This window comes from Macaca mulatta, chromosome 7, assembly GCF_049350105.2.
Source record: "Macaca mulatta isolate MMU2019108-1 chromosome 7, T2T-MMU8v2.0, whole genome shotgun sequence".
NCBI lineage: Eukaryota > Metazoa > Chordata > Mammalia > Primates > Cercopithecidae > Macaca > Macaca mulatta.
Genome location: NC_133412.1, coordinates 180,770,663 through 180,788,716, shown reverse-complemented (window position 1 = coordinate 180,788,716; position 18,054 = coordinate 180,770,663). Strand labels below are relative to the sequence as shown.

Sequence of the window (18,054 nt, the reverse complement as noted above, 5' to 3'; positions counted from 1 at the left end):
TCTCCAAGTACATCTGCCCAGCACTGCCTGTCCAATATTAGACTGATGCCACCCCTGTTATTGGTCATTTTATCACAGGTTAATTGTCTCAAAACTGCATATGTAGCCCTCCTCATTTTCCTTTAAAACACTTGCCTTATTTATCTACCCGAATATGTTCATGCACATTCCCATTGCAATGTTCTTCTCAAGTAAATATCATTTTGTTTTACAGTTTCTTTCTGTCTGATATTCACAGTTGAGAAGCTACAGATGGACATGCAAATTTTCAATGAGATATAGGGTATAATAATTATGAGAAATGTGTAGGATGTCTAGGGATGTTCAGTGTTCATAAGACCAACCATAAATAAATGCAGGCTGCAAGGCTCAGAGAGAGCTGAACCTGCTGAAACACCATGGCATTTTATCTTCTCCCATTCTGCTCTGATGGGAATCAGACCCAACCCAGTTATCAATGACAATCTAAGCTAGAGCCAACTGTTTACAGTATTAATAGAAACCGTAGGGTTTTCTCTTCTGCTTGCTTTTGTATTGTCACCTTGTTCCATGCTCTAGAGTGTCTATTTCAGCCCTTCAGATACTGGTTTTACAGGCTTACCCATAAAGTGTGATTTCTTAGTTCTGTGGTGGTGATAAGGGAGGTGGTGGGTCTGGATATGTATAGAAGTGCGGGCTCTCATTCTCTCCCAGATAGACACTTTGGCACAGAATGATTTATGTGATTGTCCCCTTTCTAGGAGAACAACATTTAAGAGAATAGGAAAGCTCTTCAGTATTTGGTCTCTGAGAATTTTACACTAGAGCACATTCACCAGTCTTCAAGCAATTCTATACATATTTTAAACTTTATCTTGTAGTAGACTGTATTTCATATGGCAGACTCTGCCTCAGGTAATCTCATACCCTCACTTCATTACTCTCTACGATAACTTGTCTCTCCCTAAATTTCAGATTTGCGGTTTGCCTTACAACTTTGATTATCTGAATTATTAATGAAAATTTGCCAAATTTCATATTTTCTGTTTATCTGTTATTGATGTTGTCATTGTAAAATACAAATATATACATATATATGTATATGTGTATATATTTCTCATCTATGTACATCTCAAAGCTGAGTAACAGATATTCTTGATAAAACCTAGAATGACACAAGATTCCACATATTAATTAGCTTCTTTTTTTTATTATACTTTAAGTTCTAGGGTACATATGCACAACGTGCAGGTTTATTACATATGTATACATGTGCCATGTTGGTGTGCTGCACCCATTAACTCATCATTTACATTAGGTATATCTCCTAATGCTATCCCTCTCCCCTCCCCCCTTCCCTCAATAGGAATCGGTGTGTGATGTTCCCCCCTTCCCTCAATAGGAATCGGTGTGTCCAAGTGATGTCATTGTTCAATTCCCACCTATGAGTGAGAACTTGTGGTATTTGGTTTTCTGTTCTTGCAATAGTTTGCTGAGAATGATGGTTTCCAGCTGCATCCATGTCCCTACAAAGGACATTAACTCATCCTTTTTTATGGCTGCATAGTATTCCATGGTGTATATGTGCCACATTTTCTTAATCCAGTCTGTCACTGATGGACATTTGGGTTGATTTGAAGTCTTTGCTATTGCGAATAGTGCCACAATAAACATACGTGTGCATGTGTCTTTATAGCAGCATGACTTATAATCCTTTGGGTATATACCCAGTAATGGGATGGCTGGGTCAAATGGTAATTCTAGTTCTAGATCCTTGAGGAATCGCCACACTGTTTTCCACAATGGTTGAACTAGTTTACAGTCCCACCAACAGTGTAAAAGTGTTCCTATTTCTCCACATCCTCTCCAGCACCTGTTGTTTCCTGATTTTTTAGTGATTGCCATTCTAACTGGTGAGAGATGGTATCTCATTGTAGTTTTGATTTGCATTTCTCTGATGGCCAGTGATGATGAGCATTTTTTCATGTGTCTGTTGGCTGCATGAATGTCTTCTTTTGAGAAGTGTCTGTTCATATCTTTTGCCCACTTTTTGATGGTTTTTTTTTTTTCTTGTAAATTTGATTGAGTTCTTTCTAGGTTCTGTCAGATGAGTAGATTGCAAAAATTTTCTCCCATTCTGTAGGTTGCCTGTTCACTCTGATGGTAGCTTCTTTTGCTGTGCAGAAGCTCTTCAGTTTAATTAGATCCCATTTGTCAATTTTGGCTTTTGTTGCCGTTGCTTTTGGTGTTTTAGACATGAAGTCCTTGCCCATGCCTGTGTCCTGAATGGTATTACCTAGGTTTTCTTCTAGGGTTTTTATGGTTTTAGGTCTAACATTTAAGTCTCTAATCCATCTTGAATTAATTTTCATATAAGGAGTTCAAACAGTTCATGGTGGTATTTTAGAGGGGGGCAGAAATGTGACACTACCTCAGTGTTATTAAGGGTCTAAGAGCTGCAGTTTTGGGGAATGGTGAAAGACACTGGGTGAGAAGCCCTACGGCATGTGTGAAAGCTGAAGGAATGATCACTATGCACATGGAGGCTGATGAGACACGTGGCAGGGTTCATTCCCTCCAGATTTTCCTGGATGGGCAATTGTAGGATGGCTCATGTATATGAAAATGTGGGCAGGACTGGAATAGGAACAAGGCCATCATCCCAGGGGAATGCGAGAAAGCAAAACAGAGATGGACACCCATGAAGAGAGCTCAGTAGACCTGGTGAAGGAAAGATAAAAATCTCTTCCAAAGCCTCCAGTGTTCCCAGATAAATATGAATGCAGTGATAGACTGAAAAGAATTAGGAGAGGGGAGACATGACTCAAGAGAGACAAAACCATAAGACAGCAGAAAGCAAATCTACACAGAACAATCACATGGTAGATGCCAGAGTGGGGCTGAAACAGGAGTTTCATTCTACTAGGTACATAGTTGAGACTCTGACATTTCTTGTGAGGTAAGTCTAGTGATGATGAATTTCTTCAGTTTTTCTTTGTCTGGGAAAGTATTTCTCTACCTTGCATTTCATAAGAAAGATTTTTATCCATTTTATGTTCTTAGTTGGCTGTTACTTTTTCCAAGAAACTTAAATACAGTTATGTGCTGCATAACAAGGTTTCTACCAGTAACAGATGGCACAAACAATGGTGGTTCCACAAAAACACACCTCTGTATCATGTTTAGATACACAAGTAGTTACTACTGTGTTACCATGGCCTACAGTATTCACCACAGTTGTTTTGGGATCAGTGGAGTGCTGCTTTTTCTGGCCGGAACCCTCTGTGGCCAATGTCACCTTTGTCTGAGTTCGTATCCCATGTCTAGAAAGAATGAGGTATGCAGACATTTTAAGGGTGAGCAAGACAAAGATTAGCTTCATGAAGCTTTAGAGCAGCTCACAGGAGACACACAGTGAGTAGCTCCTCTCTGTAGGCAAGTTGACCAGTTGAGTGTTCAGCTCTCAGCAGAGAGGGTAGCTCCTCTCCACAGCTGGTCATCCTGTGGTCTTCCCAGTTCTCAGCAGAGAGGGTAGCTCCTCTCCACAGCTGGTCTTCTTGTCGTCTCTCCATCCTCTGTCCTCCTCTGGCTGAGCCCAGGGGTTTCTATGGACCTCATAGGGGAGGAAGTGCGTGCCCACTGGTCCACGGGTGGTTATGGGTGGGCCATAGAAGGCACCACAAGTCCCAGCTCTGGTCTGAGGATCTGGGAGCCTGGGCCCCAGCCTTCAGGCCCTTCCTGGGGACCCGCCCCCTGTGCCCAGGAACCTTCCTGCCTCCTGCTGCAGTTCAAGGCCCATGGGGCTCCGCCCTGACTTTCTCCCAAGATCAGAGCAGGCGCCAACAGCAGGAAGAAGCCAGGAAGTAGGAGCAGGCACTTCGGAACATACAAGAGCGGACTTTTTCCTGGGGACCCCAAGACTGCAGGGACGCCTGAGGCTGCAGCCCCCAGTTTGCGAGGGTAGAGCGTCTGCGGGCTTCATGGAGCAAGAGGCCCATGTCTTCAGACACGGTTTCGGTAGCTGCAGCCACACCCAGGGAGACAGGGCTCCTGCCTGTTCCCGACCTCCGAGAGCACAGAGGCCGAGTCTACTGCCCTGATTGGGGCAGCTGGAGCCGCACCTGAGGGGTCAGGGCTGCTGCCTGCTCCTGGCTCCCACCGGCTCCGTGGAGCATCAGCGCCCTCTGCCCCTCCTTGCAGCCTGGGCAGGGGCTCCTGATCCTCGCTGGGCCCTGGCCAGTGTCCAGGGTAGGGGTGACATCTCCATAAGCTCTCCCCATTGCCCCGGTGCTCAGGGGAGGCCCGGGACACAACTGATCACGACCCCAGCCAGCAGTCAGAAGTAACAGCCTACGTGGTCACCCTGACATGTGGCAGACCCCTGGAGACGCGGCCCGAGCAGCCTGCACAGAGCCTCCCAAGGCCCAGGAACCCTGCACCCTTGGCGGGGTGGGCACAGTGGCTGCTCCACTGCCAGGGTTTTCAACATGGTGTCACTTCCACTTCCCTCCCTGGAACCCCGAAGCTTGACATGGGGGCTCCTTTGTCCCTTGCTGCGCAGCTCCCCATCCCCTGGGAAAGAGTCTGCCTGTTTCTCCAGGTTTTCGCTCCCACAGCTCCAGTGTTCTCCATCGGTGTCATCACCTTCCAGATCTGCTGCCCTGCCCTGCAGACTAAGGCTGAGATTCCATAAGAAAGAGAGGGGAGCTGCTTCCCAGTAGAACCTTGATGGGGAGCTCTGTTCCCATCTCAATTCCTGAGGGTACAACCAGGGCCTTTAGGGTGCTGGTTTTGGTGGTTCGTCCCTGTGAGCAATTTCTTGGTTCTGTAGTGGGGTAAGAGAGTTGGCTCTTAAAACATTTCAGAAGTGTGGGCTCTGATTCTCCCCAAGACAGATTCTTTGGGAGGGGAATATTTTTGTAACTATTCTCATTATAAGGGAAAGGGATTCAAAAGAATGGAAAAACTCTTTGGTATGTGGTCCTTGGGAATTTCACACTAAAAACATGCTTACCACACTCAACTCAATGCACTTCAGTGTATATTAGTGTATTTTATCTTGTAATAGCCTATATTTCATATGGCAAACCGTGTGTCAGTTCAGTTCATACCCTAGCTTTGATTCTCCCTACAACAACTTGTCTGTCTCTAGATTTCAGGTTTGTTGACTGTCTTAAAATTTCAATGATTTGAAGTGCTAAAGGAAATTTGAAAAAATCAATTTTCTCTGTTTAACAGCTATTGTTGAACTTATTGTTGTTCTAAAAAATAAAAAAAAATTATTACCTATGTACATTTCCAATCTGAATAGCAGAAGTTTTTAGTAAGACCAAAATTAATGAAAGACAGTGTGGTGATTCCTCAAGGATCTAGAATCAGAAATACTATTCGGCCCAGCAATCCCATTACTGGTTATATACCCAAAGGATTATAACTCATTCTACTATAAAGACACTTACACATGTATGTTTATTGCAGCACTATTCATAATAGCAAAGACTTGGAACCAATCCAAATGCCCATCAATGATAGACTGAAGAAAGAAAATGTGGCACATATATACCATGGAATACTATGCAGCCATAAAAAAGGATGAGTTCATGTCCTTTGCAGGGACATTGATGAAACTAGAAACCATCATTCTCAGGAAACTAACACAGGAACAGAAAACCAAAACCACAGATGATCATATAAACTGGCCTAGTAAATAGGCATGTTTATATGAACCCATGTTTATGGACACATCAAAACTATTTAGGCATCTAATCTTCTGTAACTTCATTATATTAAAAATGAGAACACACTGGTTTCTCCACCCAACTATGCTACCACATGGTTCTTTCTAGCCTTTCTTCCTTGACTGTCCATAACCACCCACTGCAAAGTGAGTGACCCCATCCCACCATATGCCATTTTATTACTTAGTTGCACAATTAAAGAACATGTGCATAGCAGTATCAGAAATGTAAAGCTCATTGGAAACATGTTTCTCTACTAGAATACAGTGTTTATGTGCAGTTTCTTTCTTTCTTTCTTTCTTTCTTGTTTTTGTTTTGTTTTTGAGATGGAGTCTTGCTCTGTCACCCAGGCTGGAGTGCAGTGGCCGGATCTCAGCACACTGCAAGCTCCTCCTCTCGGGTTCACACCATTCTCCTACCTCAGCCTCCAGAGTAGCTGGGACTACAGGCGCCCGCCACCTCGCCCGGCTAGTTTTTTGTATTTTTTAGTAGAGACGGGGTTTCACCGTGTTAGCCAGGATGGTCTCGATCTCCTGATCTCGTGATCCACCCGTCTCGGCCTCCCAAAGTGCTGGGATTACAGGCTTGAGCCACCGCACCCAGCCCTTTCTTTCTTTCTTTCTTTCTTTTTCTTTTTTTCCTTCTTTCCTTCCTTCCTTCCTTCCTTCCTTCCTTCCTTCCTTCCTTCCTTCCTTCCTTCCTTCCTTCCTTCCTTCCTTCCTTCTTTCCTCCCTCCCTCCCTCCCTCCCTCCCTTTTTTTTTGAGGCAGAGTCTCACTCTGTCCCTCAGACTGGAGTGTAGTGGCTCGATCTCGGCTCACTGCAAGCTCCGCCTCCCAGGTTCACGCCATTCTCCTGCCTCAGCCTCCTGAGTAGCTGCTACAACTGGTGCCCGTCACCATATCTGGCTAATTTTTTTGTGTTTTTAGTAGAGACGGGGTTTCACCGTGTTAGCCAGGATGGTCTTGATCACCTGACCTTGTGATCCACCTGCCTCGGCCTCCCAAAGTGCTGGGATTACAGGCGTGAGCCACCGCGCCCGGCCTACATGCAATTTCTTTACACTTTAAACTTACTGAATTTCCTCATTTTCAAAATTGCTTAGGTCGGCAACTTCATTTTCTGCTTTCCTCGGTGAAGTCATTTCAATTATAGTGTATAATGTCATTTATTTGAAATTCTGTAAAAGCCAAAACTATAGTCAAGTAAACATACAGAGGATATTCAAGGAATTTAGAGAGTGGATATAAAATAAGTAAAAATGGCACTGTTTAAGAAGAGTAAAATTATTTTTAGTGATATACAATGGTTGAGACATGACACAATTAATTTGTCTAGGCTCATACTTTTGTGTCAGAAAATATAAACCTAAATATATACAATTTTTGTAAAAATAATGAACAGTTCGTTAACCTTGGGATTAAAGGCAGACTGTATAAAATTATCTAATAACTTATTTGATGAGTGTGGGGATGTCATGAGATGCATGCAACAAAAAATGAAGTAATTTTCCTCATTTTCATATAAGATGTTACCATTCACTAAAGTCTTTTAACAAAAAAAAAAAAATCAATTTTCTATGTGACCCAGGTTTTTTCTTTCTGACAAGCAAATAACCCATAGGATTCTTTTCTTTCCTTGGGTGAGAAAGATTTTCCACAAACTTCACCTCAGTTCAGGCACACACTGTCCCTGAATGCATATTTACCCTCAGATGGGTACACACACCTGTCAACATGTGGACTCTTCTGTCAGACAAACACACCTTTATTCATGTGGATTCTTCCCTCAGACAAACACACATGTCCCCACATGGACTCTTTCCTCAGACCATCACATATGTCCTTACATTTACTCTTTCCTCAGGAAACAGACATTTCCTCATGTGGGCTCTTGTTTCAAACAAACAAACATGTCTCCATGTGAACTCTTCACTCAGATAAGTACACATATTTCCACATTGACAACTTCCAGACGCAAGCACATATATCCAATATTGAACTGTTTTGTGGCAACATGATCTCAAGATAATGATAATTATAAGACCCCTTTCTGACAAAGCTTAGATCTGCATTGTTTCATTGTAATTTAACTTTGTCTTACTGTCAAGAACAGTAGTTTGCAGCTCCATATGCACTGATTAAAGACAGGCGTCCATTTTCTCTGGAAATTTATTTTTATGTTCTTACTGGACGTATTTGCTGATAATGTTTGCTACTATGAAGATACCTGAACAGTGTCCACATTACAGAACAAGAAAAAGTAATGGGCATATAGACCCAGGAATCCTTTGACCCTACCTTCCCTGAAATGGAGACACAGAGGATGGATGAGCAAAACTGAATGGTGCACCCATGATCACAAAAAGAATGACATGGAAATGTGCCTCTTCCCACTTCATGAAAGGCAGCTCATTCCCCGTTCTTTCAGGCTCTTGGTGAAGAGCCACCCCATGTCTGTCCCTTCCTCAGTGTCCACGCCATGGGGTCTGCACTGATCTGGGATTCCCTTCTCATCTCCCTCAGTATTAGTGTCCCTTGTGAATCAGGTCCAGCTGTGGCTGCTCCACATGGGGCTGTAGTCAGTCCGTTTCCTCTGTGTTCACATAAGTCCTGTTGAAGTTTACCGATGGAGTCAGAGGAGTAAACATTGTACAGCGCAGCGGTTCTCTCAGACTCTCCTGCAAAGCCTCTGATGTCACTTTTACTGGCTACAGCATGAGCTTGGTCCAGCAGGCTTCATGACAGGGATTAGTGTGGGTAGCAAAAGTGAGTGATCAAGTGGGAGTTCTCAGGGTTACTTTCCATGAGTACAAGCAAATTAACAGTCCCAAGCAACAGCCTTTCAAGTGCAGTCTACCTTAAAATGACCAACTCCAAAGCCAAGAACAAGGCCTTGTATTACTGTGAGGGACACAGGAGCGGGAACATTTGCATGAGCCCAGACACAAAATCCTCTGCAGGGAGACAAGAGGGAATTGCATGGTATATGCTGATTGGAACTACCAGGGGTCGCTCAGAAGTACCAGGAGGAGCTCAGAACCACCAGGGGGCGCTCAGGACACCAGGGGATGCTCAGATAACCAGGGGGTGTTCAGGTCACCAGGGGGTGCTCCAAACCACCAGTGGGCACTCAGGACACGAGGGGATGCTCAGAACCAGCAGGGGGCGCACAGGACATCGGGGGCACTCAGAACAACCAGGGATCGCTCAGGACACAAAGGGAACATCAGAACTACCAGGGGGCATTCAGAATACCAGGAGGTGACACCAGGGGGTGCTCAGCACCACCAGGAGGCACTCAGGACAGCAGTGGGTGCTCAGGTCAACTGGGGGTGCTCAAGACACCCAGGGGATGTTCAGGACACCAGGGAGTGCTCAGGACCACAAGGAGCTCTCAGGACACCAGGGGACGCTCAGAACCACGAAGGGGCGCTTAGGACACCAGGAGGTAGTCAGAACCACCAGGGGGCGCTCATAACCACCAGGGGGCGCTCAGGACGCCAGGGATGCTCAGAACCAGCAAGGGGCGCACAGGACATCAGGGGGTGCTCAGAACCACCAGGGGGCGCTCAGGACACCAGGGGGCGCTCAGGACAACCAAGGGGTGTTCAGGACCCCAGGGGGTGCTCCAAACCACCAGGAGGCACTCAGGGCACCAGGGGATGCTCAGAACCAGCAGGGGGCGCACAGGACATCAGGGGGCGCTCATAACCACCAGGGTGCGCTCAGGACGCCAGGGTTCCCTTAGCAGGCTCTTTCCTTTTACACCTTGGTGATTCCTGACCTGGGCAGGCAAAAGTCTTCCCCAGGATCTATCACCATTACTTCCTTGTAAATCCATGATTTATTTACAAATGTTACTTACACAACATTAACTTAGAACTGGGATTTTTTTTTTTTTTTTTTTTTTTTTTTTTGACCAAGTCTCCCTCTTGTCGCTCAGGCTGGAGCGCAGTGGCATGATCTCAGCTCACGGCAACCTCCAACTCCCGGGTTCAAGCAATTATCCTGCCTCATACTCCTGAGTAGCTAAGATTACAGGTGCCTGCCACCACGCCCGGCTAATGCTTATACTTTTAGTGGAGACGGGGTTTCACCATGTTGGCTGGGCTAGTCTGGAACTCCAGACCTCAGGTGACCTGCCCGCCTTGGTTTCCCAAAGTGCTGGGATTACAGGCATAAGCCGGCCTATTTGAAGTTTTAATGCTGTGTATTTTCTGAGTAATGCTAGCAATGATCTCTCAGGACAATTTTTTAAATAGGTTCTTTATATATTTTATTAAAATACTATTATTTAAAGAGTAAAATTTCAAAAATTGCACCGGCAATCTCAGCACTTTGGTGGGCTGAGGCAGGCAAATCACTTGAGCTCTGGAGTTTTAGAACAGCCTGGCAACACAGCTGAAATCCTTTCTATACAAAAAAAAAAAAAAAAAAAAAAAAAAAAAAGCTAGATGTGATGCTGCCTGTGGTTGCAGATACTTGGAAGCCTGAGGCAGGGGGATCCCTTAAGCCTGAGAAGTTGAGGCTGCAGTGAGTTGTGATTGTACCACTGCGCTTCAGTCCGGTTGATAGAGTGAGACCCTGTCTTAAAAAAAATGTGCATCCTCGATACAAACTGTTTCCATGAATAGAGTTTTGTGTTTTTGTGCTGTAATACTCGAACAATTATATATGTTATCTAATATTAACTCACCATATGCATGGTGGTTTGTTTCTTTTTCTTTCATCAACTGAAAGTGGAAATTAAACGCCACTTTAAAGGCTCTTGTTCTCCACTTTGCTTGGCTCCTGGCGTTCTGTTTTTCAGACTCTTTCTCCATCTTCCCTTTTACTTTGAAAGGCTTTTATCTTTCTCAGTCTCCATGCAGGAAAGACAAATTCACTCTACTTTCTATCCTCCAAGTCTGGTGAACAGTTCCCTTCTCTTCATAATAACTGAAGCCAACTAAGTTTAGGAGGATAACGGTTCTCCTTAGAATATGCTCATCTACCTGCAGACTCTGTCCTCCTCACCCTTTTCTAGGGTCCTGCAGACATCACCCTCATTCCATTCCCTCGCTTCCCTAAGTAACACAGAGTGAGCTTTGCAGCTCCTGCTGCCCTCTATGTGCTCAGCCCTGGGGCTCACTAGTGCTTTTGTTGAAGTACGATCAAAGATGGGAGAGACAGAACAGAGTTCAGGAGAGTACTTTATTAAAAGGTGGTCACCTGGCTCAGTTGGACTAGTGTCCAGGAAAGTCTGAGCCCTGGACAAGGAAAGCAGTCACCTTTTAAGCAGTCAGTGGCCTGGAGCTATGTGATGCGGGAAGCGTACTTACAGAAGCGAGAACAAAGGCAGTTGTTACTTCATGTCTTACATCCTTGGGAATTCATGGTTCTGTAAGGCATACTTAACAATCTTATGACCTTGCAGCTGTGCTGGGGAAGTAAGCAAGAACTCTCTGAGCCTCAAGGAATGTGAAACTAGTGAGAACAGATAAGACTCGCTGAGCACAGAAGGAAAAACAGGAAGTTAGTATTCTCTAACTTAGACTATGGGGGAGGGGTTACACTACCGTAAGCCCTGAGGGGAAAGTTAATTTTCTGGCTTTACATATTGTAAGATTCATGAATTCCTTCTTCACTTTAATGATGAAATCCAGATTCCCATGTGCTTGCACCCTCTCAGATCACCCTCTAGGAAGCTGCCATTGTGAGTGAGTCCTGAAAAACACGAGCTGTGTTCAGTTTCATATTGCTGGATGTTCTCTATTTTAAAGGCATATTGGCAAATAAAGACTAGCATTTGTATTGAGTATTCATGCCCAAAATTTTTTTTTTTAAACTTTTCCAATAAAAGCTTTTATCTTGGCTAGTTTGAAAACTACCATCTAAATTCAACAAATAATGTAATACTATTCCGATATTCAGTCATAGGGTAATTATGCCTGTGTCCCTGAAGGGGTGGACCAGAGGTCATAGCACTAGTGACCATACCTTTGGCAGAGGGAGTTCATGGGTTTCTGAAAGTTTTGACAATTTTAATTTAAAAATTAAATTTACTATTTATTTCTTCTTCAACCTTTCAAGAAGATTGTTGGCAGTGAAGACAGCATAGTATTGGAGTAACACTCATGAATTAGAGAGTTAGTATGTAATTATTCTCCTGAGATTTGCATGAGTCAGTTGATATAGAAGTTTATATGTCACAAGTTGAAATATCAAAATCAAGAAGATTTCATCAACCATAATGGCTGTAGTTTTTGGCAAGGTAGTGCTTCAATTCAGTCAGAAAAAAAGACAACAATAAAACTTTCAAATACAAGGGAGCCTGACCTCAGTCTCTCTCTCTGGCAAAGACAAACCTGCGCCCATCAAGATTTTTCTTCAGGCTCTCAGATAGAATCAACATTGGGAATGGAATTCCCAACTTCTCCTGCTCCCAAGTTGAGTGTTTCCGATGTCAGACACGACCTATAGAAATGGTTGTGGCTGCATGTGACTGACAGGGACTGAGTCTGACAGGGAGTGAGTCTCTATATCTCTAAGTGCCCTGTCCTAGGAGCAGCTACCGGAGTCAGCCCTAGACTGGAAGTGCCCTCACTGACCCTCTGCCTCACCTGTGCATTCTCTGGCCGGTACAAGAAATTATACCCCTGGAACTTCTTTTCCCAAAAGTACTCCAACTAGTATGTATGATCTATGGTCCACACCCTCAAGGACAGAGTCATGATCATCCTATGACTTGGTGTCTAGAAGACTCATGCACTTTTAATTTTACCTCTAATATTAGACTCCACTTTATCATATGCAGGCATAGCAGAATATTTTAAGACGTTGATGTGTTATGCTGAAAACTTCAACAGTACATAAGTTTACTTCCCATCACAGCAGTGTTTACTACTGAATAAGGATCTGCCATTCCCCAGGGAGGAACTATAATGAACGGTATGCACTGTTAGTGGTTATGGATTTGATCCATCTTGTGGCAAATGGCAGCATCTTCTTTTATAAGATTAAATAGTTTTCTGTTGTGTATACATATCGCATTGCCTTTTTCCATTTGTCTGTCTACTGACACTCAGATTGTTTCCGTATCTTGGCTGTTATTAATAGTGTTTCAATAAATATAGGATGCAGATATCTTTACAAGGTGGTAATTTTAACTCCTTTGGGTATATTTCTAGAAGCAGAATTTCTGGTCATATATTTCTAGTTTTAATTAATTTAGGAGCCTTTATACTGCTTTCTATAATTGTGGAATTATAGAAGGGTATAGCCATTATGAGAAACAGTTTCAGTTTCGAGGTATGATTCATAAACAAATAATGTTTCATTATGGTTCTCCATGAGAGTTTCTAATGAATATGATGGAAGTCCAAGAAGGTTTCTCACCTTAAAGCAATGATGAATTTGTGCCCTTATTCCCTTAAAAGATAAAGGTTGAAAGTGTGCATGGTGGAGGTTGTTGGCATGGTTCAGAATGATCTCATAAGAGGAGAATCTGTTGGATGAAAATGTTGGGTTTTCAGTCAAAGACACACCGATGCTAAATATGAAACCATGAAGTCAAGTGAGGATCTAGAATGTGTTCACTTGAAGCAACAGCACATTCCCAAAGGCAGTTATTGCTCCATCACAAGGGTGATGAACTTTTGAAACCAGTAAATTGTGAGAGCACAGTAAGTAATAAAATTGTCACATTTATATAAGTTTAATCTGCCGAGAGCTTGTACAGATTACTCATACACATATATACACAATGTATTTTTGCATAAATAGATGTCTGGAGGATAATCCTCTTAGGAAAACTTCTTCAGGTTACAGAAACCTGTGTAAGTTGTAGATCTCATGGGAAGTGTCTCTGTATGAATACTGGTTTATTTTTCAAGAAGAAAAAATTATCTCTGTTGGAGTAGGCTTCCAATCGTGTAGATTTCTTAATTGCTTCTTGAATTGTAAGACATGAACCAAAAAATCTACTAAGTAGAGTTTCATGGCTGTGTTGTTAACAATTTCTTATAAGGTTTCTTTCAATTATTTGAGACCAGTTTTCCTGATGTTTTTCTCCAATAGATAAATTTTCACAAGATCTAAGGAAACCACCTCTCAGGTGCTTTTGTTTAAAAGACTATCTCCCCAGGTAGAGAAGCTCCTGTCTAACCATGATGAGCTTGTTTCTCCTGCAAACCATCAAGTTTGAGAGCTCATTGTCAAAAATCATGAAAATTTTACACTCTAATTTACTGAAAATCGTGATTCTTGAATTTAATATTGATCGACATTGACAAAAATGGTTCATTCTTGGATGTGTCCTATTTTACTGGTCCAAAATATCAGTGAACTGAGAATCCTCCATTAGCTCCCTGTGTCTGCAGCACTGAATTGATTGACAACCTTCAGAGTCATCCATGAAGGAGAGATTTCTGAGGTTCATGGGATTTTTGTACACTCAGGTGAACAAAAGAAGGAAATGGAAATGAGGGCTGCCAGTCATTTCCACATCACTAGGAATAATTACCATCTAAGTGTAAAGGTCTACAGCATTCAGAATACCCCACATGACAGGCTGATGAAAAAAAAAAAAAAAAACCCAACCCCACAGAGGCTCCACAGCAACCCTTACAGTTCTTTCAGGGAAGAAATAATCTCCAAGTTAAGTGAGTCAGTAAAGTTGCTCTGAGATACAGTAAAAATTGGATTGGGCCTAGATTTGTCTGAGTTCAATGCGATTATCATACTCAGCTGCTGCTCCGATATGGACTGAGTATGGATAATTTAAATGAGCCTGGCTGTGTGATTTGTTATATGAAAATCTGAACTAAATAAACATAAAGGGCATGTCTGGACTAGCGTGAGGGTGAGAGATCCCGGGAGCTCCTCCCCCCATAATGTTATTGCCCTTTCCTCTAGGAACCTCCAGGTTCTCAGGGTGAGAATCCACCTAGCTCCCTTCATGTCTCTATTATCAGGAGACCAAATTTCTGATAAATACACCCAGACGTTCTTCAGACGGACAAACCAGAGGAAGAGCATTTTTAGAACTGTATCTGTGTGAGGAAAGGCAATCCATCCTCATTACAAGCCCATACCAGCAGCCTTCCTTATCATGAAAATGGGTAAACACAGCCAAGAGGAGTACATTTAAGAAAATTTTCCTGTGAAAAAGAGCAAAAATCAGCTTCACTTCTGGAGACTTCCTTTATAGATCACAGCACAGAGAAAGAAGACATCTACAGGATTAAAATTCAACTTGAAGAACATGTAATACTTCCGTGTTCTATGTATTACGCCTCACCAGTTTAGTCAATATGGATTAAATATGAGAGTGTGGCAATGCACAAACTCTATCTGAGGAGGAAAATAGGAGAAAAAATGTTAAGGAAAATAGAGCAATTTGAAGCCTCTGACACCAGCAACTTCAGCACCAAGGAAATGATTTCACCCTCACTGGTCTCAAATGTACTTTTCATGGGGCATCTGCGGGGGTTCCAAAGTGATACCAGGTGAATTCAATGTGCATGCACTTCCCAAGTGTCCACTCGTATTCTGTTTTCTTTACTGCTGTTTGCAGAAAAGTGGCACATGTTCAGTCTTTGTTCCAGTGTAGGGAGTGCTTTTCATGAGATGGATACCAGAAAAAAAGGCAACCATAGGACCCACTAATGTAAAAATAAGCCACATTTTTTTTTTGTGTGTGTGTGTGTGTGTGTGTGAGAGAGAGAGAGAGAGAGAGAGTGAGAGAGACAGAGAGAGAGAGACAGAGAGAGAGTTGAATAGTAGAGTTGGAGTGGGCTTCTATCCACATACACCTGCACCTGCAGGCATCTCAGGTATAATAATCAACTGCAGGACCCCAAAGGAAATAGTCTCCCCTCAACCCCTGAAGAGTTTTTGGGTTCACCATGTCTCCATTGATTCTGTGCCTCTTGAGCTCCAGGAAAGTGCTCCCTGGTGATGCATGAGATCTTTTCTTGGGGTCTCCCTACAAAGTTCGCTGGGTTTCCTAAGGCCAACTCACTATTTCAAAAGATGGTGTGAGAAGCGTATGGTGTAAATAAAGCGGAATTCTGAGCCAGGTCACAGCCACTTTATATTGGGCTAGAGACACTGGTAGGGATATACTCTGTCAGCTCAGATGGAAACCTCCCTGCAGGGTGCGGGCTGGGCTGCAGGGGGCGCTCAAGACACAGCCTGCACAGTCTCCCGCCCCAGAGCAGGTGCACAGGAGGCTGGGGAGAGGTTCCTCTCAGGGCTTGGGACGTCCTTTAAAAACATCTAAAAGAAGTATTTCGCAAGGACTGCTGATATTTGTATAAATATCCTATTCAATTGTGACCATTTATCAAACCGGATGTTGTAATGAGAACCACTTTCACAATGGGGATTTCCAGCTCTGCTAGTTATCTTAATAGTAAGCAGCTGGAGGTCAGGAAGAGATCCTTTCTTATAAATCAGTGCAATTTTTGGAGAGACATACTCATTCCCAAATAACGCATTCGCATATTAAGGTCTAGAAATGGTTCACGTTTGAATGTCTCGTTGCCCCTGAGACATTCAAACTAAGGTGAGTGTCCTGGGGGAGCTTGTTCTCCCGTGGGGGAAGCTCTGTCAACCCGGAGTTCAGGGATGTGTAGGGGACGCATGGCCTCTAACAGGATTATGGCTTGAACCCTCAGCTTCTACAGCTGTGTCGTCCATGTGTCATGTATTTGCTGTTTCTCATACTGGGTCAGGAATTGGGCTATTAAATAGCATCCTTCATGAATATGCAAATAACTGAGGCGAATATAGTATCTCTGTGCCCTGAGAGCATCACCCAACAGCCACACCCCTCCTCGGGAGAATCCCCTAGTGCACAGCTCCTCACCATGGACCTCACCTGGAGCATCCTTCTCTTGGTGGCAGCAGCAACATGTAAGGGGCTCCCAGGTCCCAGGGCGGAGGCAGAAACCAGGCCAGTCAAGTGAGACTTCACGCAATCCTGTGTCCTCTCCACAGGTGCCCACTCCCAGGTGCAGCTGGTGCAGTCTGGGCCTGAGGTGAAGCAGCCTGGGGCCTCAGTGAAGGTTTCCTGCAAGGCTTCTGGTTACAGCTTCACCACCTATGGTATGAATTGGGTGCGACAGGCCCCTGGACAGGGCCTTGAGTGGATGGGATGGATGAACACCTACACTGGGAACCCAACGTATGCCCAGGGCTTCACAGAACGGTTTGTCTTCTCCATGGACACCTCTGTCAGCACAGTGCATCTGCAGATCAGCAGCCTAAAGGCTGAGGACACAGCCGTGTATTACTGTGCGAGATACACAGTGTGGAAACCCACATCCTGAGAGTGTCAGAAACCCTGAGGAAGGAGGAAGCTGTGCTGAGCTGAGGCAGTGGTGCAGCAGTTTTCTAAACTTCCGTATGATCTCATTTTGCATTGACTTCCACTTTTATATTAGCCAAGAATGTGGGATAGACAGATGCTCCTAAGAGATCCTTAACTTGCCCATTTTGATAGGATTTCCAGAAGATGCGAAAAGCCACTTTGTTAACAAAGCATCCCAAAGCCATGCCCTGCTCCAGACACGTAAGTGCCCATTTCCTGGTCTTTAACTGACAAGCTCTCATCAGAGCACCTGGGCTAATTCCACATCAGGTAGAGGAATGTGTTCTAAAGGAAAGCTAAAGTTGCAATAGCAAGTCCTGCTTAATAACCTTCAGCTTCATTGTTTTTGTGTGATCCATCAACTAATTATGTTAGATCAAGCTTCTCCATGACAGTTTCTAATAAATATAAGGGATGTATAGAAGTTCCCCTAATTAAAACAATTGTCAACAGAATCATGATATTCAGTTGTATCTCCACCCTTCCCACCATTCACCACAAAGTAATTCTCACTTCTGGAAGCTGGGTTCATTTTCAAATTAGTTTGTTTTTTCATTTTAATATCTCGAGATTATTGTATGTGACTATTTTGGCAGAAATTGAATTTTGGGAACTTGAACTAACCAACTGAAAATAAATTCACAACTAAATAACAAGATGCCAGAATATAATTGGCTCCAGGCTTTGTTAATTCATCAGTTTATCTACCTAGGTGTTATATTTACACATCTTCATGCTACTTTTACAGTCAACTCCCATTATGTAAGAAATAGTGGGTGCATTCCCAAGGGTCATGCACAGTTGTAAAAATGGAGTGGGTGAGGTGAGGAGATGATTGTTTAAATTTCCCTCTGAAGAACCAGCATTGCCTCAACAAACCACCTCTCTTCCTCTATGACTAGAGCTATGTCACAGGCCAAATGGACCTAAATCCTTGATGGAGATAAAATGACTACACGAATTGGGCCAATCATTTTTAT

General features: G+C 43.5%; 1 long non-coding RNA gene and 1 gene segment (V, D, J or C); one reads left to right on the top strand and one right to left on the bottom strand.

The window, feature by feature from the left end:
• Nucleotides 1-10,897: 10,897 nt before the first annotated feature.
• LOC144330519 (uncharacterized) lies at nucleotides 10,898-17,032 on the bottom strand. Its single transcript, XR_013396780.1, has 3 exons — nucleotides 16,583-17,032; nucleotides 13,096-13,204; nucleotides 10,898-11,424 (listed from the first exon to the last, which is right to left on the bottom strand). It is a non-coding gene; the product is annotated as an uncharacterized LOC144330519 (long non-coding RNA).
• Nucleotides 16,505-17,048, top strand: LOC715733 (putative non-functional immunoglobulin heavy variable 7-81). The segment is given in 2 exon segments: nucleotides 16,505-16,617; nucleotides 16,702-17,048. Coding segments are annotated over 2 exon segments (378 nt in total).
• Nucleotides 17,049-18,054: the final 1,006 nt, after the last annotated feature.